Source organism: Rosa rugosa, chromosome 2 (assembly GCF_958449725.1).
Source record: "Rosa rugosa chromosome 2, drRosRugo1.1, whole genome shotgun sequence".
NCBI lineage: Eukaryota > Viridiplantae > Streptophyta > Magnoliopsida > Rosales > Rosaceae > Rosa > Rosa rugosa.
Genome location: NC_084821.1, coordinates 18,135,788 through 18,159,731, shown reverse-complemented (window position 1 = coordinate 18,159,731; position 23,944 = coordinate 18,135,788). Strand labels below are relative to the sequence as shown.

Below are 23,944 nucleotides of genomic sequence, written 5' to 3'. Positions count from 1 at the left end.
CTCCCTCTACGTTCTCTCTCCTCTCTCACACTCATCACCTCCTTCACTGTACAATATTCTGTCGAGCTTTACTCGGTGACAATAGGTTTTCTTGTCTAAGGAAACAAGACACTAACAAGTTATCCATCCATCGAAACCTGACCACCATTCCTGCGCCAATCCTTTGACTAAAGAGAGAAATCGATCAAAAAATGGAGGTAGCCTTCCCACGCACCCCTACTTCATTTGTGAGAAAGCTGAGATAAGAATTACGAGTCATTGTACTTTATAAGTTTAAGCAGCTGCCTGCACTTGAAAATTTAGCTCCAACTATTGCTGAGTAGCATTCTTAAACCCAAACTTCATGCTTAACTGAGAACGAAAGCCTAATCACACACAGCAGAGAACGAATTGAAACACCGAACAACCCAAACCCCCAATATCATTACATCAACTCAAGTCATGCATTACGTTTTTCCACTTTCGCACACATATCAAACAACACAAACAGTTACATTACAAACATAAATTACATACATATCAAACAACACAAACAGTTACATGGCAAGTACGATGAATTCTTTTTCGTTTGCAATTTGGGGTTTAAATCGACTCCCCAACAGGTGCAATATTCTCATACCAGAGGCTTATTTGCGAGCCTTTCCCAGTTGCCGTATGTCGACCTATACATGAAGTATGTGGAGGGCATTAAGTCGGAGAGGAGGGGGGTTTGGTTGTTGAAGAAGAAGAAGGGTGGTCTATAGTTGAACTATTGAAGATTAAGATGGTTAATTCTTCTCTGAACGAGCGCGAATATGATCAGTATATGTCGCAAAATCTGAGAAGCACTCAGGTGAGGAGTTGAGGACTGCTGGCTGAACATTTTTCCAACAATAGGGGTAAAATTGGAAATATAGAAATAATTTTTACTTGCCGGGTCTAAATAGAAATTTGCTGGGTACATCTAGAAAGACCCTTAATTATTTATCCAATCTTAATGCATTTTATTTTCTTAGGCAAAAAAATAATAACAAAAAACAAAGCCAAGTAGATCAATTATTTCAGGCCGGAAGCATGCCTTGATGGCTGACGAAGATAGACTCTGGCAGGAAGCAGGGCCACCTTGGCTTACTGATATCATTTTAGATGAATGTAGAAATTGATGATATGGGGGGTGATGCTCTTTTTTACTTGCTCTGATCATGCAGGGTTTTTAGGGAGGCCACCTTAACCCCGAAGGTTGTATTGACCATTTGTTATCAATGAAAGTTTTAACTGATAAAAAAAAAAAATAGATCAATTATTTCACATCAACTGCCATTTGAAGGAAAAGAAAAAAAATAGATACAACCACCTAGTGGCTGGATGAAACTAAGTGTCGCCGATTTGAAACAACATAGTAGGAAAGCTGCATTATTTGTACAGATGCTTCGTGTTCGAGTTATCTTTTTTGCTATGTCAAAGCAAATGGAGTAGTTAGTGGAGTACTCTTTGTTATGGTGTACATTAAAATACATATATTTTGTGGAGAATCCTGTTATGATTTTAGAAAGTTCTCTCAATGTTATATACTGTAGTACAAACTCTATGTCCCCCCACTGACATTCTACAATTTCATTAATCGAGAAGTGAGTAGCACAAGCCCTTTTTATACGGAATATTTGATCTCAATAACAAAAAAACCAACAGATCAGATTGGATGAATAATTGGCTAATTGCACACAAAAAAAAAACTCAGATTTTAGATATAGTGGGTGGCCCAGAAAACGGCCCATTTTCTTGGTAATCTATTTTGAAAGCCCAAAAGAAGGAGGGAGGTATATTTAAGAGGTAGAATAAGGCACTAGGGTTTCTCATTGCTCCCTGCCGCGCCGAAGCTCTCTATTCGCAGTCGTTGCTTGAGGCTCTTCGCGTTCGGTCATCATGGGGTGAGTCTCCTCCCTTCCTTCCTTTCAGATCGATCCTCTCTCACTCCTTTTCTTCTCTTCTCTGCAATTATTTCATGGATAGGATCTACTTAGTCTCAGTTCAGCTAGTTCAATAAGATAGTATAATGGTAGGAGAAAGTCCTAAGCGACCGGAATTGAAATATTGAATTAGTTTCTGGAAATTAGTACAGTTTTTGCTTAGTTGAAGTGGAATCTATGAAAATTTTGTATATTTTTCTTCCATGCTTGTTTTGACTACCGAGTTGTTGTGAAAAGCAATGTGTTCATTGTTTATTTTATTTTATTATTGTTAAAGGCTAGGTTGCTAGATTATTTGTTGGCGAAGATTTTACACTTTTGAATTCATGTTTGACGTTGAAGAATGATAGAAACTTAGATTATAGTTATTGAGAGATTTTTGCCAACTATGAAATTAAAGGAGTAAGAAGTTTTCCCTGAAGTGTTTTTTGTAAGAAAGAGTTTTTACACTTGGTGTACTAAGTTCCTCTGTAGAAAAAATTTCGGCTTGAAAAGCTTTTTGGTTTGCTGGAAATAGATACAACTTCATTGCTATGTTAAAACTATGGAACTTTTGGTTTCAAAGAGGTAATTAGTAAGTACTCTTGGGAGCTGCTTTGATAAAATATGCAAGAAGTACATGGATTCGTAATGCATTTTTATGCACTTAAAACCAAAAATGCTATCGAGTAAAGTAGGCTTTATGTAAAGCAGTCCATGCGAGATTTTGGTTTCATTTCTGAAACTTGTTTGTTTGTTTGGGTTTAACAGCAATGACAACTTAAATCTTGAAATTTTAAAATTTGATTGCCTGGATATCTTCATATGTTCCTAGATGAAATGGAAAGAGGGATACTTCAAACATAAATTCTGTGGAGTTTTGTGGTAGTTTTTATTTGCAATAAGCCCTGCTTGAAATGCTTTACTTAACACTGCTAGCCAATTTTTCCAGGAAAACACGTGGAATGGGAGCAGCTCGCAAGCTGAAGGACCACCGCAGAAGGCAAAGGTGGGCTGACAAGTCATACAAGAAGTCACATCTTGGAAATGAGTGGAAGAAGCCATTTGCTGGATCTTCCCATGCTAAGGGCATTGTTCTTGAGAAGATGTATGGGAAATAGTCTTGATGTTTTTTATGTTTATTTTTTAAAACCAACTCATTCAGGTTGGAATACTTTGACATACAGTCCTAACTGATTTTGGATATTAATTTGCAGTGGTATTGAGGCTAAGCAGCCTAACTCTGCCATTAGAAAGTGTGCTAGAGTCCAGCTTATCAAGAATGGGAAGAAGATTGCTGCCTTTGTGCCCAACGATGGTTGCTTGAACTACATTGAAGAGAATGTAAGTATAGTGGAGAATATTTCATGTTTAACCACTACAGAGTTATATATTGTGGCTTTACTGATTATTCTGTCTACATCCAGGACGAGGTGTTGATTGCTGGGTTTGGACGTAAAGGTCATGCTGTCGGTGATATTCCCGGAGTTAGGTTCAAGGTTGTGAAGGTCTCTGGAGTGTCTCTCTTGGCCCTGTTCAAGGAGAAGAAGGAGAAGCCAAGATCTTAAGTGATGTTTTATCTGTTGTGCTGCAAAAATGTTTTGATTTAGATACAATTTTGTCATCACTTTAAGACCATGCTTGGTAATCAGATGCTTATGTTTTATTTTTTTAAATTTCCATGGTGGTTTCGTTTCTAATCTATTCTATATGACAGTACTGTCATGTCCTTGTCATTTTGTCAATGCGATGCCTCATCCGTTCTCCAAATCTTGGCTCAGTTTAATGTTGGGTTCACAAAACTTGTTGGAAGATGAAACTTTTGTTAACGAGGAGCCCATATCTGATTTATGTAAAGCTCCTGCCGTCATATAGTTAAATCAATGAGTCGAGGGACTGAAAGATGTGGTGCCGTCATATAGTTAAATCACCGTCATATAGTTAAATCAATGAGTCGAGGGACTGAAAGATGTGGTTCGTCGAAATGAATCTGGAAATTCAGGGTGTTTTTCCCCAAGGGATGAGGGTGCCGATCTATGCGGAGACTTCATGTTGGTGCACAGAAATTCAGGAGCATGAATCTCATTCCTTCAATCTTTTAGATGCATCCATCTTGCAATTAAGTATGAGGAGAATGGACTTGCAAAATAGAAAAACACTCTGACACCTAAGTAAATATTAATTCAAGAATAATAAATAAAAAATTGGATTGATACTTGTTACCAGTAACGGAGTAACCATCCTCCCTGATTATTCCATAACCTTGTCCATTTATAGCCATTGATTCCTTGATCCTTACTTGATGGTTCTTGGCCATTACTCTATGTTGTAGTGAGAGTAGTGTTTGCACGGTCTCCACTACTAGATCGTGTTTTACTGTCTTTTTTTTAATCTAGTTGTTAGTCATTTTAGGGCTTTGATCATTGGGCTTGGTTTGATGGGTGGGGGCTCAAAGCCAAAATTTTACACCCCCACAATGCCTCATTTTTCCTTTCCGTATGAGCTCTGAGTGCGGGAAGGAAAAACGATCGGGGTTGCCGGATATGTATATAGAATTAACTGTTAGTCTGTAAGTACTGTAAATAAACAGCAATACCAACTCCATGTGTCAAGTAAAAAATTAAACAAGATTTATCAAATATGCACAAGAATAGTTACGACAAAATTAAGATAAAGGGTGAAAATTCAAACCGCATTTTTAAGGGCACCGACTTTATGTCTACAAGGACTAACGGTTTAATGTTGCGAGGACTAAGGACTCACTGTTTAACGTCGCGAGAACAACTCATTTAATGTTCGGGGTCTCATTGTTTAACGTCCCGAGGACAACTCATTTAAAGTCCTGGGACTCGCTGTTTAACGTCTCGAGGACAACCTATTTAAAGTCTGGAGACTCTTTAACGTCCCAAGGACAATCCATTTAAACTCCGGAGACTCACTGTTTAACGTTTCAAGGACAACCCATTTAAAGTCCGGGGACTCACTCTTTATGTCTCCTCCCGAGAAGGGCCAAAACTGAAAAATCATGTCAGCAAACTTTCGTAATAACAAGATATTTATGACAAATTGTATACAATGCATAATCTTATCTGTAGGTAAACAAGCTTTTCATTCAACTCCATTACATGCCTTGCTCTGAGTTTGGTTACAACTCAGTAGAAACGATATTGCCCCCAATCTAAGCTTTCGTAGCTCGGTTGGTCATTATTGAGCATTGGACGACTAAAGATCTAATGCGAACTCAGAATTTTCCTTCTCGCTCGGCAGGTTCCGTGTTTGATGTTTTTTACCGCTCACCACAGTTGGTCTGGAGTGTTTCACGTTCTCATCGTTTGTCTATGACTGGCAAGAATGGCTTGTTCGAGTTGTGCCCTAGCTATGGGACTACGAGGTTGTCATTTTTACTTGCGGTGTCTCTCTTCCCTCTTCTGTGTGGGACACTACAACGTTTCACTATTTAACCAATGAAAAGGTACAATAAAATTATATCTCACTCCAATCAATAATAAATGCAAAATTCAACGCAATATGAAGCACAAGAATTTTCTTATTGTCCACCGAGGAATTTGCTCCTGCCTTTGTTCACTTCTGCCCTAGTTTTAATGGTTACATCCATGGCTTCTCAATCTATCTCATTGCTTTTTGTTCAATTTCCCTCATACGGCACCAACTGTTGGCGCACAAAAATTCGAGAGCAAGATTAAAATCTCTCTCCTTCAATCTTCAAGAAGCCCTAGATGCATCCATCTTGCAATTAATTATGGGGAGAAAGGACCTGCAAAATAGAAAAACACTCCGACACCCAAGTAAATATTAATTCAAGAATAAATAAAGAAATTGGATTGATACTTGTTACTATTGTTAACCATCCTCCCTGATTCCTCCATAACCTTGTCCATTTATAGCCACTGATTCCTTGACCCTTACTTGATGGTTCTTGGCCCTTACTCTATGTTGTAGTGGGAGTAGTTTTTGCACGTTCTCCACGACTAGATTGTGTTTTACTATATTTCTTTTATCTAGTTGTTTATCACTTTAGGGCTTTGATAATTGGGCTTGGTTTGATGGGTGGGGGCTCAAAGCCAAAATTTTACACCCCCAGACTCCACTCCCATCACATTTGACTCGACTCAACTGCCTTTCCCTATCTTTTTGGCCTCACCCAGAAAACAAAGAAAAAGAAAGAGCTTCGTCTCTCTTCCCAGCACCAAGAGCCTTACCCAGAAAACAAAGAAAAAGAAAGAGCTTCGTCTCTCTTCCCGGCACTGAGAGAAGATTAGCACCGAGAGGAGGTGTCGGGTTCCGAGTAAGGATTAAAATATCAATTTTTACATATCTATCGAAACTTTGAAAAAAAGAGATATCGGAGATATTCTAGAAAATATATCTGTTTTGAAATAGTCAATTTATTGGATTTACATATAAATAGATATGAATATCAACTTCATCTACATAAAAAAAGATACTCTAGGTGGATCCATCAAGTTTTTGAACTACAATGGATTACTTTTGAAAACATGGCTCCATCAAGTTTAGTTTCTTTTGCTGAAATTGCTCCGTCATGAATTCTCCTTGCCCAAATTCGTCTTGAGGAAATTTCTCTTCACCTAATTTCCACTCCTCACTCGGATTTCCTCGAAGGAAATACTCCTCACCCATATTCGCATTGAGGAGATCTCACCTCACACATATTTGCATTTGAGGAAACCCAAATCTACCTTCAAAGAAGTGATTTCCTAAACAGGTCAATTAGTCTCTTTATTAGGCCATATCCTGACAAGAAACCGTTGTTAAAATTTTACACCCGTACATAATCTCCATATTCCATAGTGTATGTTATCTATGAATAACTGAGCTTTTTGCTATTTTTTTTTTCATTAGGTTTTGCATATATTTATTCATTTTATTGAGATATATCATAAATATTTTATATATCGGGGATATTTGACGATATCATAAATTTTTTGTAGAAACGGTGGAAGATAAGATATTTTCTCCTAGTGATTTATCGGTCCATCTAAAAAAGGATATATCAGGGATATATCAAAAATATCACAAATATTTCAAACCTTCCTTAACAATCTCCTTCCCACTCTTCCTAGAATCCACTATAGCAATCCAAGCATCTACAACAAACACGAATGCCACAAATGTCTCTCTTTCTCTCCCTCCTCGCTTTCAATTCAGCCATAAACTCAACGCTTTCGTCTCCTCCATCGCCGACCCTCCAAAAAACCCATTGCATACTCAGAACACCAGACATGTAGGACGTCATCGATATTACCATCACCATCGACAGCAATAGAGATGCAGCACATCAAGCAATCAAAAGAATTCACAATCGGGACCGACCTCGTCTACAAAGTCAGACCACGAAACCAAAACCCAGTCACCTTCTGCAGTTTAAAACCGTCCCCGAAGTCGTCGCCACTTCCAGAAAAAGAGAAGTCGCGGCTAATTTCACCACCAATCAAAGCCTTAAATCCGATCCTCACAGCCTGGGAAACATCGAACAACATCAAATGCAAATCTGGATCGATTACCCGACCTCCGCCACAACCAATTCAGACCAAGAACACAACAAAAACAAAGAGACAAATCTGGATCGTCAAATCCCCGACTGGCGAGGGATCTGAGAATCGAATTGAATGGCGTCGCAGGGGCACGGAGGTCCGATTAGCCAGGCCGGAGAAGCAGGTCCACCTCTCCGAGTCCGAGATCAAACAGCTCTGTGTTGCTTCTCGGGACCCAATTTGCTCGAGCTTGAAGCCCCAATCAAAATCAGTAATGGAGGTATGTCCGAGACCAGAACTTTCCAATCCAAATCAACTATAATTAGCAGAGAGAGAGAGAGAGGGGAAGAAGAAGAAGAGAGGGCGTGTAAATTAAAATAATAATAATAATAATAATAACATTAGAGTTGAAATTACTTAGAGCAACTCCAACAGCTTGCCTATAATTTCTGTATTATGGGAAAGCAAAAGTCAAAGCTTTAGCCTCTTTTTCTTCTCCAACTCTAACAGATTCCCTATTTTACAGCAATCTCTAAAATCTCTATATTTTTCCTTAAAATTGTAGAGATTGCTGTAAATATAGGGAATTTGGTTTTCTCTTTCCTCACTTTCCCTAAAATAGGGATAGTTATAGGGAATCTGTTGGAGCAACAGAGACTCATTTTTTCCTAAAGTAGAGAAAAATCAAAATATAGGAAAGCTGTTGGAGTTGTTCTTATATGTCCTTCAAGTTATGTCAGCTGACTAACGCCGTAATGGAGTTAACGACTCCAGGTACTAATGTTAGGTCGGGGTCAAACTTCAGGTACCAAAGTGATATTTTTTTTTTTTTTCAGGTACTAAAGTTACTAATGGGCCAAAGGTCGGGTGCTGTTTGCATTTTTTTCCCATAAACAAAAGACATGCATGCAAAGGAAGTAAAGCTGAAATTTGGGGAGGGAGGTAGTTTTGTAGCCATCAACAATTGATGGATGCATGACATAAGCGACTACGTCATTTCTATGAAAGGCATGCCTGCAAAAAAGGGCGGATGGCTGAGACCTGGCGAGAGAGGGAGGTAGATAGTTTTGTAGTCATCAACAATTGATAAATGACATAGGCGACTACGTCATCTCTACTATACTACTCTCGAAACGTCTAATTGTTTGACAGTTCTAATTGTTTTACCATTCTAATTGTTTACTATAATTCGATCTCTGTGTCTCTTACTATGTCTATAAATAGATGAATTGAACTAGGTTTTGAGAAACAGAGAGAGAATAAAATAGCAATGGCGAGTGGTGTAGAAAGAGAGCAGGTAGTGAGGAACAAGCAGGTGATATTCAAAGACTATGTCACCGGCTTCCCCAAACAATCTAACATGCAATTGACCACTAGTACAACCAAACTGAAGCTCCCACAAGGTTCCACTGGTGTTCTGGTCAAGAACCTCTACTTGTCCTGCGATCCTTGGACTAGAGCCCATATGTCCAAGGCTAACTCTGATACTCCTTATATCAAAACCTTCACTCCTGGTTCGGTCAGTCACTTTGACTCTCTCTCTCTCTAGCTTCTATTCTGTTCCACATTTGATACTGATGTACAAAGAACATAGTACATATTTAAATTTAAATGTAGGATTGATTACTCATATATGATATGTATATATCTGCAGCCTATGACCGGATTTGGAGTGGCTAAAGTCTTGGAATCTGGGGATGCAAACTTTAAGCAAGGCGACTTGATTTGGGGAATCACTGGTTGGGAAGAATATAGTCTCATAAATGCAACAGAATCTCTGGTCAAGATTCACAACACTGATGTGCCGCTCTCTTACTATACCGGAATTCTTGGTATGCCTGGACTGACAGCTTATGTAGGTTTTTATGAGGTTTGCTCACCTAAGAAAGGAGAGACGGTCTTCATCTCAGCAGCATCTGGAGCAGTAGGTCAACTTGTTGGCCAATTTGCCAAACTCATGGGTTGTTACGTCGTTGGAAGTGCTGGAAGTAAAGAAAAGGTCTTTCATCACTCTTTGCTGCTTTATGATCAATGAATCAACTGTCGTTTTACGGTTTTCATTATTGCAATCAACTTCTATTAATGTTCTAAATGTTGTATATTTCTTTCTGTGAGTTAAGGTTGATTTGCTCAAGAACAAGTTTGGGTTTGACGAGGCTTTCAATTATAAAGAGGAACCTAACTTGGATGCAGCTTTAAAAAGGTCAGTATCATTTGTATTGGCAAATAGTGCTCATCTGAACTTCCCTTACTTCTGGCGTTCATTTAGAACTGGGTCCTTATAATGTGATGTTTCGTCAAAACAAATGCCAGGTACTTTCCTGAAGGTATTGATATTTACTTTGAAAATGTTGGGGGAAAGATGCTTGATGCAGTGCTACCAAACATGAAGTTCCGGGGGCGAATTGGAGTTTGTGGGATGATATCCCAATATAACCTTGAGAAGCCTGAAGGTGTACACAATCAAATGTTCCTTCTTACTAAAGAGGTCCGGATGCAAGGTTTTGTTGTTTTTAATTACTATCATCTTAGTCTCTTGAAAGTAAGGAATTTGGTAGAATCCTATGATTGTAAAGCTGTTTTATACTGAAAGAAACGGGGGAGGGGCTATCATGGGAGAATGAAGCTCGATCAGAATTGGGATGGAGGATCAGAATTGCATACTGGAGCTGGATCATAATCTTAGATGTCATCGCACATTTATGGTAGGGAAAGCAGAATATATAGTAAACCAGTTTGAAATATGCTAAATGGGTTTGTGCGGATAGCAGTGCATATGCAAAAAACTCTCAAGGCTGTGGAAGGAAAGAAAGATTAAATATACTAGTTGAGGTCATCACTATGTGACTTTACTCTGCCTGTGACAACTTCGAAGAAGATTAATTCTTAAGAGCATCTCCTTCTGGTTAGTATACTTTGCATCTCCCTTTGGTAATGGATTGAGAAATGAATATGATTTAGAAATAAAGGTATCACTATAAAAGTACAGCTGAGTGCATATGTCCCTTTCCTTCAGCAGTTTTATGTGATTACTATGTTTTGATGGCTGGGAGCAAGTGATTCACATCCAATTGAACATTGAGCACAGAGGGATATAGAGATGATTGCTGGCTTGACATTTTTCTATTTAGAGAGGTAAGCTTGCTAACCATCAGATGGTTTATCTGAGGTGGCTAAATTCTGAGCTTGTTATCCATTGCAATGTATTGTTTTCACTTAATAAGAAACCAACCATTTTTGAAAACTTTATTTTCATTCCGTCATTTCTCAAGCTGTGTTCATGGAATAGTTTTCTCTTTGTTAAGGCATTCTTTTTTAACAGACATAAAAGTTTGTGGCGTAAGCTACATATGACTTACTATATGTTGAATATGATTTGCTGCAGCTGATGTTATATATTGATGTACAACTATTAATTTGAATTTTGATACCCTAAAAGAAGTTCATGGAAATAAACCAACCTGTAATGCACGAATTGGAGTTGTATGAAATCATTAGTCTGAATTTTACTATTCATTATGAAATCATTAGTCATTCAATATATGTGTATTTAGTATTTAACTTTACAGGACCTGAATTTAGATAACTCATACTGACTGACTAATGAGGATCCCATACTATCTCCCTATTCATCTTCTTGTATATTACTTTGTTTTATCTTAAGATTAAGGATTTTTTTTTCCCCTGCTATTTTCTTTCCATGACGTGGCACTCAGCTTAAGGTTGTCTATAAGTGTTGTAGGCATTATTATGCTAGTTATGCAACAATGGAAACAGATTGGGAAATATTAATTTCCAATTCAAGTGAGTGAGGGTGAAATCTGTTAGTTTCATCTTCCAATTTTTTAGGTCCTGTGTCGTAAGAAGTTTTTCTCTTTTGCTTGGGTCTTTAATTTTCATCTTTTACTTAAAGATAGAGGGAAAAAGGAGAAAGGAGAGAGAAATGATGAATGTAAAAAAAAAATTAAAAAAAGAAAAACTACCTCAATCCCTTCTCTCCTGTATTTTGCTTCTATCTCTAACTGAAAACAAGCCCTTAGCTATTGTTGGGCTAGCACTAGAAGTGCAATTTTTTCTTTTTGGGTTTTTGTGTAGCTAAAACTGGAAGAAAATAAGAAAAAGCTATGAAAAGTAATAGACTTCATAGGTCAAGTCTCCTTTCAATGTCAAATAGTTTCTGTTTTTCCTCAGATTAGGTACCTTTAGCCACAGATTACATAACATTGTGAATTGTCGAGAAATGTAACAGAAAATATGGGTCTGCACATCTTTATTTATTTTCTTATGATAATTGGCATCTGAAAATCTTTCTTACATCGGAAACAACCTCATGATGGTCGTACAGATCTATGCTATTCCTAATTTTTAGATGTGTCTTATTGCCTTTCTCCCTACTACTTCCACATGGGGCATTATTCACCTTTAATTTCAATGGGAGATGCATCTTTTTTTTCTTTCCTTTTTTTTCCTCTCTGTGATTTTGTCATAAGGTTTATTTGTACCGGTAGTTTCTACAGTTGTCATCTAGTCCTTGTAGTATTAACTTGGTCTCCAATGATTATGGTTAATGTAGGGGAGGAGGTAACCTGCCCTTGGATATCCATAATTTGGAATGTAATAGGTTTTTGTGTCAAACTTAATAAGTCGTGAAGCTATAATAAAGGCGAATCCACAGTTGGGACAGAGAGAGAGGAGTGCTTTGCTAGGTTATGGACTGAAAGTATGTTAGTGTTATCTGCTATGCAGCTATGAGCTGATGATAAGGTTGTCTTATTGGCTGTGACTGTAGGCCTGTAGCACATACAATGCGAGGCTAGAGGGGATTCTAATCTGCAGAATAGATTGGAGATGCTGACATGTTGGTTTTGGTGATACCTGAGTACAAGTTATATTAATATGATTTCTTAAATAGATAGAATCAGATTGAATTTGATAAGTAACCCCTACGGCCCTACCTGTGAGCCGAGGCTTAAAGTGCGATATGCATGGAGACTTATGGTTCTTGTTCTGTTGTCTTGTTTAAACGGCTAAGTGATATGCTCATAGTCTACTGTATGATCAACTAGGATTAAATGAGCCTTACGCATTACTCTGTACTTTATTTTGAACTGTTTTTTGTTATTATCAGGGTTGTTGTTATTATATTGTAATAAATTTTTGATTCCCTTGCCATTTAAAGTGCATCCTTCATGACTGTAAGAACATATTTGTTTTTGACTTCTCATCCCATTCAATTTTCCTATAGAAGAACATATTGATAACATGATGCAAAAATTAAAATAACTTTGAGAACACCACTAATTGAATGATTGCTCTGCAGCATGATAAGGCCTTTAGAAGCAAATGCAGGAAGGGAAAATTGTATTGTAATGATGAGTTGGAGCCTTTAGAAAATTAAACTGGAAAGTAAACTAATATAAGTAGTAGGATAGCTCTAGCGAGTACCATGCTGAAATTCTTGTAACCCTCTTGATGTTGGTCAAACATGATGGTGGATAGCCTTTTCTACAAGTGCATGTTTTAAGTGAGGGAAAAGGAATTCCAATTAGCTTTGCCCAAGGGAAGAACACTTGATGCTGAGGAAATCTTCAAATCTATCTCAGTAGATGAGAAGTACTACGTCTCTGGTGTTGAAATTTTCTCTCTTAGTTAAAGCCAAACTGTTCAATTCGATTCTTAAGAGTTTATTAGGATACTGAATATTTCCACAAAGCATTGTTTGGAGGCTTTTTAATTCATGAACATTAGTGGCTCTTCGATTGATAAGAGGACCTATACATCATTTGCTTGATCTTAGCATATGTGGTGGATGCCAATTGCGTTTACATTTCTTGTTTCTATTGGTCAAATTGTTAAATAAGGTCGCTTTTTATTCTTTTACAGTTGTGGTTGATGAGCTGTGTTGGAGTAGAGAGATTAGAAGGAGATGACAGTTGGCAGAGGAGATCAGATATCTTTACCTTCAATATAATGGTGCACGCTTGTGCTAAGAGATGGAACTTTTCAGAGTTGGATCTTATATTGCTTTTGTTGGCAAAGGAAGGAGTGGCATTTGAGGTCAAGACATATCAAGCTGTCTTAAAGAAATTCGCTGTCACAGAAAGTTCTCAGGTACACTTCTCAGTATTCAGTTTGATTCTTTTTTAATTTTTAATTTTTTATATATAGTAAAATCCAATTGTTAATTGTCTTTTGCTCTCTAATTTGAGTTACTAGGGTTTTATATATTTTGCTCTTGTTTTCCCCTACTCTCCATATAAATTAACTTCTACTCGATAAGAGCCGCTTCATGGCTGCAAATATGATGCCTTGAATTTGTCTTAGTTCAAGCTTCAGTTCTCACCCACTAAACCTCATTTTTTTAATTATTCTTTTTCTTCTTTTATCTTTTCAAAAGCTTGATCATATAACACCCAGCGTGATGAGATTCGACATAACATGACTGTCCTACAAGCTTGTATGTTTATTTGTTTCTTTTATTTTTTTGCAGACTGTTGCAATAACATTCAGAGATTATACAAAATGACTAATTCCAAAAGCCAACGCACTTTGTTAAGTAACGCAAAGAACTCTACCTTTGTCTCTACTTCTCTAGTTACCAACCTAAGTTGGTATGATATGGGGGGAAGTCTAACATAAAGGGTATTAAGTCATAATAGATGTTTTAGTTCCTCTACTTCCTTCACTAATAAGGCAAGTTAGGCCGTTGCAGAAGATGTATGAAGTTGCTAACTGGCTTGCCTTTTCTCTTTCATCTGCAGGTGCAAAGTCTCAAGGCACCAAGCAGCTTTGACTTATGGAGTGCAGGATGTGCTCATCTCTCCATAGATTCATTCAGCACATTTAATATTTTTTAGCCAAAATTTGTTAATAATTGATTCATAATTATTGTGCAACTAAATCTGCTGTTGATAGTTTTGCATCTTTGCGTCATGATATTGCAGCTACATCAATAGATGACAGGAGTTTTTATTTTTGTTTTATTTTTATTTTTGGGATTAGGAGTTCTCATTTGTGATGACAAATTAATAAGCTCCTGATACTCTGATAGCTCCAGAAGGGGTTTCTATTTTAGTTTTATGCATGAAAGCAATTGATGAATTTTACTATTTTAGCTTAACTAGTGTTGAAACAAGCTCTGAGGAGTTTACTGTTTACAAGGGAGTTTCTAGATTGTACTTAACTAAAATAGAGCTTGCATAGTGTTTAACAATCTAAAATTTTATTATGAAACATAGTTTGCATTTTCCATATCAGACACAATCTATAGACTCCTTTGTTTCTGTAGGTTTCACAGTAGTTCGTTTCCCATACTCGAACATAAGAAAGCCGAATATACATACCCACCCCATATTCCTACTACAGAAAATGACTTTCCAAAAGTTAATGCTTGACCAGTAAACACATCCAAGAAAAGATGATTCTATCATGAAAGAGGCTTCAGACAGCTATCTGGTAGTTAGAACTCAGTAACTGTCCGTCTTCAAGAGCTTACTTGATTTGATTCAATTAGGACATCTTTCCCATCTATCAGAGAATTCTCAACATGTTCCAACTTTCATGTTCAGGCGTTCAGCCATTGGCTACCATTCATTATAGTACGTAAAACATAGATACACCTATCATTCTACATAATCATACGATAGCTGGGCAATCAACTCCAATGACCCGTAAGTACACTTTCAGGAAATCCTTGGAACTTTTATTTCTCGAAAGAATTCAGTTCAACAATTAATATTTGAAAGACGAAACTGAAAAGCATTTCTAGACTTTATGGACTTCGATAAAAAGAAGTACTAGTCCTCCCATATATTATCCCTCCTTCGATACCATAGACAGTTTCTTTTAGATTCATTTTTTCATTATATTCTGTATTGTGGATGCAAAATGGAAAAGGCAAGGTGGAGTCAGAACATTATACCAAGATCAGATCACAAATAGAACAGATTCATATATATAACCAAAAACACCAAATTATCATCAAAGAAGAACTTTATATTTCATTAATCACAAGTTAAGTTACATAAGGAAAGAGATGAACAAAAACAAATGTATATCTTTGTTTCCTTCGTTTAATTTCTTTTTCTTGAAATCAACAACAAATCTTGATCTTTCCGTATATTCTTTAATTACTAGCTATGTGGGAACTGGGAAGATTGAAGCCACCTCCAAGATTGATCAATGATTCAAAAGACGTTAGTTTGAAGAGTCGTTCTTGGCTTTTTGATGAGACCAGAACACTTGGCAGTTCTCTTCATCTTCACAGCTTCAAGATTTTTCACCTCCAAACAATTCAGATACTCTTTCCTCACTTTCTTCATCAGTTTGCTCCCTGCGTTGGATCCACTTCTTTTATTGCTTGAAGAAGAAGGTGGAACCTTATCCAAAACCCTAACTTGCCGGCTTCGTTTCCGGGCGCTTTCTTTCTGATACAGATTCTTCAACCTTTCACCCGCTTCTTTCTCAGCCTCTTCCATTCTCTTCAACTTGGCGTGGTACAATTCCGACCATTTGAAACTCACTTTCTTGATCTTCATCTTCTCGATCACCTCATCTGTGGCTTTAACACCGAAATCTCTCTCGAAGAACTTGTTCCACAGCTTATCGGTGATGGGACTCAGATCTTTACCTTTGGTGCTCTTCTCGATGTGAACCAACTGGTCTTTGGAGCAGTGTGGTAAGACCTGCTCCAGAAACTTGAAGTCGAGGGACCCAACATCCCCAAGATCGTCTCGATTGTCTATTGCAATGGAGACCCAACGCTCATCAAGACATATCAACTTTACCTCTTCCATTGTGATGATTGTTTTGCGAGTGAAGTGAGTGAGGGCTCTGGTTTCTATTTGTCTTATTTATACGAAAATGAGGTCAGCTTGGTTTCCTTTTCCTTAAGGGATAAGGATAATTAAAGAGTAGTGATCAAGTAACTATCCTTTTCCTAAGGGATAAGGATAATTAAAGAGTAGTGATCAAGTAACTATCCTTATACCAAATGGCTTCTATGCCAAGTAAATAGATTTGCTGTAAAGAGACCTAGATATTAGGTAGCTAGGGTTTCTGTAAATAAAGGGTTAATAAAAAAAAGTACGGCTCCCAAAAAATGGTATAGACTAGCAATAACTCTGCTCCCATAAAGAGATAACTGGTATAGAGTAGAATTGATGCTGTTAAAAGGCATAAACGAAATTTCAGTGAGTCGATAGTGTTAATAGAACTTCTCAAGGCAGGTATAATTTAGGTTATTTGTGGTTTTTATTTGGTTTCATATTGACTCAACAAATCTCACACTATCCCTGTAGTATAATCTGTTTATTTGAACGTAGTTGCTACACAATGTTCATGAGATCACTATTCATGTCGGTGTACTGATAGAATCCATAGAATCTATTCTCCAATGAATAATGATAAAAAGATAGTACTGAAGATGAATCAGTTTATAACAAAAATAGAGACAATGTAAAGCAGGTAAACGTATAGAGTACATTGACAAAGGTTCATGGTTCCACAATCCACAAGTCAGCGACGGTGGTGTTGGGCAATTATGATGGAGTAGGCGACATTCATGCGATTCCACTCAATCGGTTGCTGATTTAGGTTGAGGTTCAGGGAGTGTCACGGCCTTCATATTGGCTCATTGGGCTCAACGGATTGGATCTTTGTTAGGCATGTTTTTGCATGTAGATCAACGACGTTTCGACCGTGAGGAGGTGATGGGGATGGTGATCGATGGACCTTAATCAACATTTCTGACGCTGTAATAGGTAGCAATTTTTGGCCTCCTTCTCTAAGGATCTGGATTTTGTGTTCTTGCATGTAAAAGTTTGATTATGTTCTCACTCAAGGCTGTGGCCTGCAGAGTTGTAAGCTGAAAATGAATTGTTGAAGTCTCTTTTATTAATTGTAGTTCTTTTCATTTTGAAAAACTGTTGAGATAATCTTCAAAAACCTTAAAGTTGCCAGACTCCGTTTGCATGAACAACATCGTTTGCTTGGATCTTGTTCTTTATGTAATTGTTAATTTCGACATATTTGTTCTCACAAGAATAGTAGTACACTCTCGCATGATGCTGCGGGTTTGGTTTTTTTTTTTTTTTGTCTCAAATTTGTTCATGGTAAAGTTACAATTTTAAGCTAAGAAATGTTAACTGAGAAAATGTTAGCATTTTACATATTAAAAAAAGCAAGTGTTTAAACAGAAGAATGGAACTACTACTAATATTCTCTTTGAACTTATAATAAAAAAAATGCATCAATATCTACCAACAGGAAAAGTCAAACTATGGAGCACAAAAGAGTACATTAAATATACTCGCAAATTTCTTGCCTCGGATAATGTTCAGAGGAATCCTATTTCCACCTAAAAGAGTGACATCTGCTAGGGGGTTTATACACTATTTTCCAAGAAATTGGAATAAGCCAATTATCACACCGGTGCCTGCACAAAGCCATTAGCAACATATGAGTATATGACTTAATTAACCAAAATCATGATTCACATTAAAGTTCAAAGCTTGTAGAAAGAATAATAGAACTACTTGAAACAATTCTCAGGGATGGACTTGGTAGTCATCTCACCCTTTGGGTTATTGGCACATCGCACATCATCTTTTAATCTGCAAGTCTGAATTGCATAATACTGTGAACACATAGACATACAGATGCCAGCACTAGCACATGCGCGCGCGCACACACACACTATATCTTATGGAAAGTTAACATTATTGGTCACTCGACCATGCAATTGAAGAGACGTTAAAATGACAGGGTTTAGATTAAAACCGTCAAGTTTGGTTCAAAAAATACAAATTTGTCAAGATTATAGCAAAGTACACTCTTGCATTTGACGTTACAAAGCTGTGAAAACGACAACAGGAACAATAAAAGAACAGGGAATGAAAAGTAAGTATGCTTGTGAGAATAGCTGGACTCCTCTCTTTCTATTTTCTTTCTTCTCTTTTACCTAGACAAAAAAAAAAAAGAGACCAACCAGAGAACTAAAAGAAAGCACAGTTATGGGCACAACCATACTCCTTTCAAACATAAGCATCTAATTAATTAACAAAGTAACTGAATCTGTTCAAGAAGATAAACTGACCATGGAAATTAGTGGGACTGTAGCCCATAAGTTTGCATGCTGCATCAGCCAAATGGAAGGCATCAGGTGTGTTGTCTCCTTCTGAGCAGTAGCATAATAAGCAGGTTACCTTCAATCCTTTTGCCTAATTCATAAGCGAACATAGGATAAAAAATCACCCTAATCTCAAGTTCTAGCTTGTAAATCTAAACACTATCTTATGATTTATGGTTTTCACTTTTCACATGTCTATGGCTGTGGATAGAGGTTAAGCATTCAATCAATGGAGGATGACACTATTTTTTCTATACATTATTAGGGTGTTCAGCAAGGGGAATCCTGAAAATAATACATGTGTTTAAGTAAAATAGATTCGAGAGAGAATTGTGGAGAGAGATGTGTATTATTATTGAGAATAGGAGCCCTATATATAGGGATTACAAAGTACTAGTTCTAATGTTACAAGGAATACCAATCCGTGTAGGATTGGGAAATCTAGAACCTTCTCTCCTATTGCTACTCCTAGTTTGATAAGGCACACTAAATCGATATTCCTTCAACACTCCCCCTTGTGCCGCTTCAAACTTGGTAGTGACGCTTCATCCGTTGCCTCGTTAAAAACCTTGCCAGGTAACAAAAATCCTGTGGGATAAAAATAACCCTGGTCGAAGGACAAAAAGAGCACAACACGTCATTCACTCTTCGAGATCGAACATGTAGACATCATAACCCCCCCTGATGTCGATATCTCCCCCTGATTGCTACAATCGTGGGAGTTCGGATAACTTTCTCAATCCGATGCTCTTCACATGTTTCTCGAAGGTGGATTTAGGTAACGACTTAGTGAATAAGTCCGCTACATTATCCTCTGATCGGATTTGATTCACTTCAATCTTTAGAAGTGATTGTTGTTGCTGATTATAAAAGAACTTGGGCGATATATGCTTGGTGTTGTCGCCCTTGATGAAACCTAACTTCATTTGTTCAATACAAGCTGCATTATCCTCATAAATGCATGTAGGTTCATCTGTGGTAGACTTCAAACCACAACTTCCTTGAATATGTCGAATCACAGACCTTAGCCATATACATTCACCAACGGCTTCATGTAGAGCAATAATCTCTGCATGATTCGAGGAAGTAGCAACAAGGGTCTGTTTCGTAGACCTCCTAGATATCGCAGTGCTTCCCATGGTAAAGACATAACCAGTTTGGGAGCGACCTTTGTGAGTGTCAGAGAGGTACCCTGCATCAGCAAAACCCATCAAAACATTGTTGTCGTTTTGATGGAGGGGAATAGGGTGAGGCCGGCCACCATGGGCGCCGGCGGCGCTGGCGGTGACAACATGGCCGACGGTCATGTTATGGACGGCGGCTCCATGCCTAATGGGGTCCGATCCCATTCTTCCGTCATTCCTCTTCTCTCTGTAGGGATAAAATAGGCCCATATCAATCGTACTTCTTAGGTATCGAAAGATTGTCTTTACACCAATCCAATGGCGGCGTGTTGGCGCAGAGCTATGTCGAGCTAACAAGTTCACTGCGAATGAGATGTCTGGTCTTGTGCATTGAGCTAAGTACAATAATGCGCCTATTGCACTTAAATAGGGCACTTCGGCCTCTAATGGTTCTTCGTCCTCATCCTTTGGACGAAACGGATCTTTTCCTGGCTCAAGACTACGACCAATCATGGGAGTACTCACAGGCTTTGCTTTATCTTCATGAAAGCGCCTTAGAATTTTCTGAGTATATGCAGACTGATGGACCAAAATTCCATCACTACGGTGCTCGAGTTCTAAACCGAGACAAAACCGTGTTTTCCCAAGATCTTTCATCTCAAATTCTGATTTCAAGTATTTAGCAGTTTCCTTCAACTCATCTAGAGTTCCAATTAGGTTCATGTCATCGACATAAACTGCTACGATTGCGAATCCTGAACTTGTTCTCTTAATGAACACGCATAGGCATATTTCATTGTTAATATATCCCTTCCCAATCAAGTAGTCACTTAGACGGTTATACCACATCCGTCCGGATTGTTTTAATCCATATAGTGAGCGTTTTAATCTTATTGAAAACGCGCTCCGTGGTTTAGAGCCACTTGATTTGGGTAATTGAAGTCCATCTGGAACCTTCATATATATCTCTGAATCTAGATCCCCATAGAGATATGTTGTAACCACATCCATAAGCTGCATGTCAAGTTTTTCGGAAACTACCAAACTGACAAGGTAGCGGAACGTTATAACGTCCATTACGGGAGAATATGTCTCCTCGTAGTCGATTCCAGGGCGTTGTGAGAAACCTTGCGCCACAAGGCGGGCTTTATATTTTACCACCTCATTTTTCTCATTACGCTTTCTAACAAAGACCCATTTATGGCCAACAGGCTTTACATTTGGGGGTGTCTGCGTTACAGGCCCAAATACCTGTCTATTTGTTAGTGAATCCAATTCAACCTGGATCGCATCTTTCCATTTAGGCCAATCTGCTCTTCGTTGACATTCTTCAACAGAGCGAGGTTCGATATCATCATATTCTATAATTCCTTTTTTGCAATATGATATGCAAATGCATCATCAATCGCCATAGAATTTCTATCCATCATCTCATGTACACTAGTGTAATTTATGGAAATCTCTCTATTCTCTGGAGTTGGTTCTGACATTGGAGCGTCCCCCAATGATGTCTCTTGGACATAACCATAATCCGGAATATTCTCATGAGATGGATTATTTATATCGATGATTAATGGATTATTTTGTGCCAAACTCGCTTTCTTTCTTGGGCGAGAATCCATCGAACCTATGGGCCTCCCGCGCTTCCTGGCAGGAGCCATGGGCCTAGCCACAACGTCACCATCACTGTGAGAGGGGACGTTGGCGCCATGCTCATATCCTCTTGAGTTGGCGTCATGTCCTCTAGTTTTAGGGACATCAATCCTTGCAGGCACGTTTGCAGCAGGTATGTGTGATCTCGTCACTTTAGCGATATCAGAAAACGCATCAGGCATCGATTCTGCTACGTTCTGAAGATCGAGAATTCTCCGCACTTCAGTTTCGGACTGTGCGGTTCTGGGATCAAGATGAGACAGAGTGGGGACAGACCACGACAAGTCCTGTCGTTCCTGTTGAACATGGATGTTCTTATCTCCCCCTAACGACGGGAAGACTGTCTCATCGAAGTGACAATCCGCAAATCTAGCGGTAAAGAGATCGCCTGTCAAGGGTTCTATGTAGCGGATAATCGTTGGAGAATCATATCCAACATAAATGCCTAATCGTCGCTGAGGATCCATTTTGGTGCGCTGTGGTGGCGCAATTGGCACATAAACTGCACACCCAAATATGCGAAAGTGTGAGACATTAGGCTCATACCCAGTCACCATCTGGGACGCAGAAAAAGGGTTGAGTGGCAGTAGGCCTCAGACGAATAAGCACAGCTGCATGCAATATTGCATAGCCCCAAGCAGAAATAGGGAGATTGGTGCGCATTACCAATGCTCTAGCGACCATTTGTAGTCGTTTAATGGCGGCTTCTGCGAGACCATTTTGGGTGTGAACATGAGGAACTGGATGTTCAACTTCAATCCCAATGGACATGCAATAATCATCAAAAGTCTTTGATGTAAACTCCCCAGCATTGTCTAACCTTATAGACTTAATAGGATGATCAGGATGGTGAGCCCTTAACTTAATAATCTGTGCTAGGAGTTTAGCAAATGCAGCGTTCCTAGTGGACAATAACATGACATGTGACCAGCGTGTCGATGCATCAACCAAGACCATAAAATATCGAAATGGTCCGCATGGTGGTTGAATAGGTCCACAAATATCACCTTGAATTCTTTGCAAGAATGGTATATTTTCTTTAGTGTCATTTGCATATGATGGTCTCGATCCTAATTTTGCTAAAGAGCAGGCTTTGCAGAACGAATGATGGGCTTTAGAGACAACTAATGAGGATTTTGGTTTAGCCATGAAGTCACAATTGACTTTAGAAGTAGAAGGAGGAGTCAAACAATGATCCATGGCGTCAATGCCATGTTGTTGTCGTAGGGGGTAGACGGCGCCGGCCCTAAGTGGCCGGTCTTGCACAGTCTTGGCGCCGTGAGGCGCAGGTGCATCTCCTCGAACCAATTTTTGGTTTTTACTTCTCTTCGTTCTGAAGAATGGATGTCTGTGTGAAGTCTTTAATATACGGATCATCATATCACGACCTGGGTGTCCCAGACGGTCATGCCAAAGCCTATATGTGTCAGAATCCCATAAATCATCTCTCATGACATGGTTGGATTCAATGACTCGAATAGTGGTTGCATACAACCCACTAGAGCGACACATAAGTTTCTCTAATACTCGGTTATTTCCGTAGTCATTAGAGGTGATGCAAAGGAACTCTTGTCCATTCTCACATGAAAACCATTGGTACTTACATCCTTTAAATAATAAAGTTCGAAAAATATGTCCATGACATGAGATAAAATAAATCGATACTTTATTAATAATATCCAATGATTACATCAAAGTTTCTTGACCAAAATCTAATCCAATATAAAAATCAAACCGTAGACAAATCGTAGTCACTCAATCCGTTCGGTAATTTCAATTTAGTTGTGACCAGGTAAGGTAAGGCGAGATTTTGGTGGAGCGTTGCTCACTTTTAAAACCGTTCTCTCAGATCAAACCTTGCCTAGACATCACAAGTACTCTTGAGTACGCCTAGAGGGAAAAAGTTAATACAATAAGTCATGTTATTGATTTAAGGCATAATCGCCATTACATAATTCTTGGAAAAATGAAAGACTATAAATAAAAATCTGCGGCATTTTGTCTTCATCGCCAGATTTAAAGTCTTTGTGAACTCGAAGTCTTGATCACCATGATGCGACTACCTTCGTAGGTACATTGCAAATTCAGGTCTATTGATCAGACGTTCCATATCAGAAATAGACACCATAAAGAGGATTCTCCCTTGATTGAGGCGCATTGGCGCAATATGCATAGTCCCTAGGACTGGTGGCATTGGAAAGTGGTGCCCATGGCCAACGTTGGCTCCATGGTTTCCAACCCTATGTCCCTCAAAATCACGCCTCCTACGGTCGTGGGATTGTCGCCTTGAGCGATTACCTTCTTGAGAATTTCGATCATATGGATCATGACGTCGATGGCGACTTTCTCTAGCCATAGGACGATGCTCTTGATAGCTATCTTGAAGCCTATCAAATCTTCTTTTCACAAGTTCATTGCCATGTCTTTCAGTAGTGGCCATAGCTTCAATAAGCTGTTGAAAACTTGTGATCCGTCTTGCATTTACATGAGTCCGGAATAAGTCAGAGGACCTCATAGCACAGATGGGGAAGGTATTGAGGGTTTTCTTAATCAACTGGTCTTCTGTGATTGTTTTTCCACAAAGACGCATCATTGCTCTGA

At 38.5% G+C, this 23,944-nt stretch overlaps 3 protein-coding genes across 12 annotated transcripts; 2 read left to right on the top strand and 1 right to left on the bottom strand.

Moving 5' to 3' along the window:
- The first annotated feature begins 1,769 nt into the window (after positions 1-1,769).
- On the top strand, positions 1,770-3,670 carry LOC133732011 (small ribosomal subunit protein uS12). Its single transcript, XM_062159464.1, has 4 exons — positions 1,770-1,907; positions 2,878-3,033; positions 3,143-3,269; positions 3,353-3,670. Exons 1-4 carry the CDS (start codon positions 1,903-1,905, stop codon positions 3,491-3,493), a joined length of 429 nt encoding a protein of 142 aa, XP_062015448.1. The 5' UTR covers positions 1,770-1,902; the 3' UTR covers positions 3,494-3,670.
- A 5,007-nt stretch (positions 3,671-8,677) lies between these two features.
- Positions 8,678-14,552, top strand: LOC133727782 (2-alkenal reductase (NADP(+)-dependent)-like). Of its 10 annotated transcripts, none has more exons than XM_062155189.1 (8): positions 8,678-8,957; positions 9,093-9,437; positions 9,559-9,641; positions 9,752-10,343; positions 10,458-10,573; positions 12,228-12,296; positions 13,322-13,549; positions 14,200-14,552. In XM_062155189.1, exons 1-4 carry the CDS (start codon positions 8,709-8,711, stop codon positions 10,026-10,028), a joined length of 954 nt encoding a protein of 317 aa, XP_062011173.1. In that variant the 5' UTR covers positions 8,678-8,708; the 3' UTR covers positions 10,029-10,343; positions 10,458-10,573; positions 12,228-12,296; positions 13,322-13,549; positions 14,200-14,552. The 10 variants fall into 10 exon arrangements, with proteins under 10 accessions (XP_062011173.1, XP_062011174.1, XP_062011167.1 ...); XM_062155190.1 differs by having other exon boundaries at positions 10,455-10,573; XM_062155183.1 differs by lacking the exon at positions 12,228-12,296.
- Positions 14,553-15,624: 1,072 nt separating this feature from the next.
- On the bottom strand, positions 15,625-16,233 carry LOC133730474 (uncharacterized). The gene has a single exon (XM_062158056.1). It carries the CDS (start codon positions 16,231-16,233, stop codon positions 15,625-15,627), a length of 609 nt encoding a protein of 202 aa, XP_062014040.1.
- Between the last annotated feature and the right edge of the window lie 7,711 nt (positions 16,234-23,944).

What these genes read in the sequence shown, in the direction of transcription:
- LOC133732011 (XM_062159464.1), top strand. An exon ending in GGCATTGTTCTTGAGAAGAT is followed by an intron (nt 3,034 to 3,142) that starts GTATGGGAAATA and finishes ATTAATTTGCAG; the next exon opens with TGGTATTGAGGCTAAGCAGC. An exon ending in TGAACTACATTGAAGAGAAT is followed by an intron (nt 3,270 to 3,352) that starts GTAAGTATAGTG and finishes GTCTACATCCAG; the next exon opens with GACGAGGTGTTGATTGCTGG.
- LOC133727782 (XM_062155183.1), top strand. Translation starts at nt 8,709, where the DNA reads ATGGCGAGTGGTGTAGAAAGAGAGCAGGTAGTGAGGAACAAGCAGGTG. An exon ending in AAACCTTCACTCCTGGTTCG is followed by an intron (nt 8,958 to 9,092) that starts GTCAGTCACTTT and finishes ATATATCTGCAG; the next exon opens with CCTATGACCGGATTTGGAGT. An exon ending in TTGGATGCAGCTTTAAAAAG is followed by an intron (nt 9,642 to 9,751) that starts GTCAGTATCATT and finishes AACAAATGCCAG; the next exon opens with GTACTTTCCTGAAGGTATTG.
- LOC133730474 (XM_062158056.1), bottom strand. Translation starts at nt 16,233, where the DNA reads ATGGAAGAGGTAAAGTTGATATGTCTTGATGAGCGTTGGGTCTCCATT.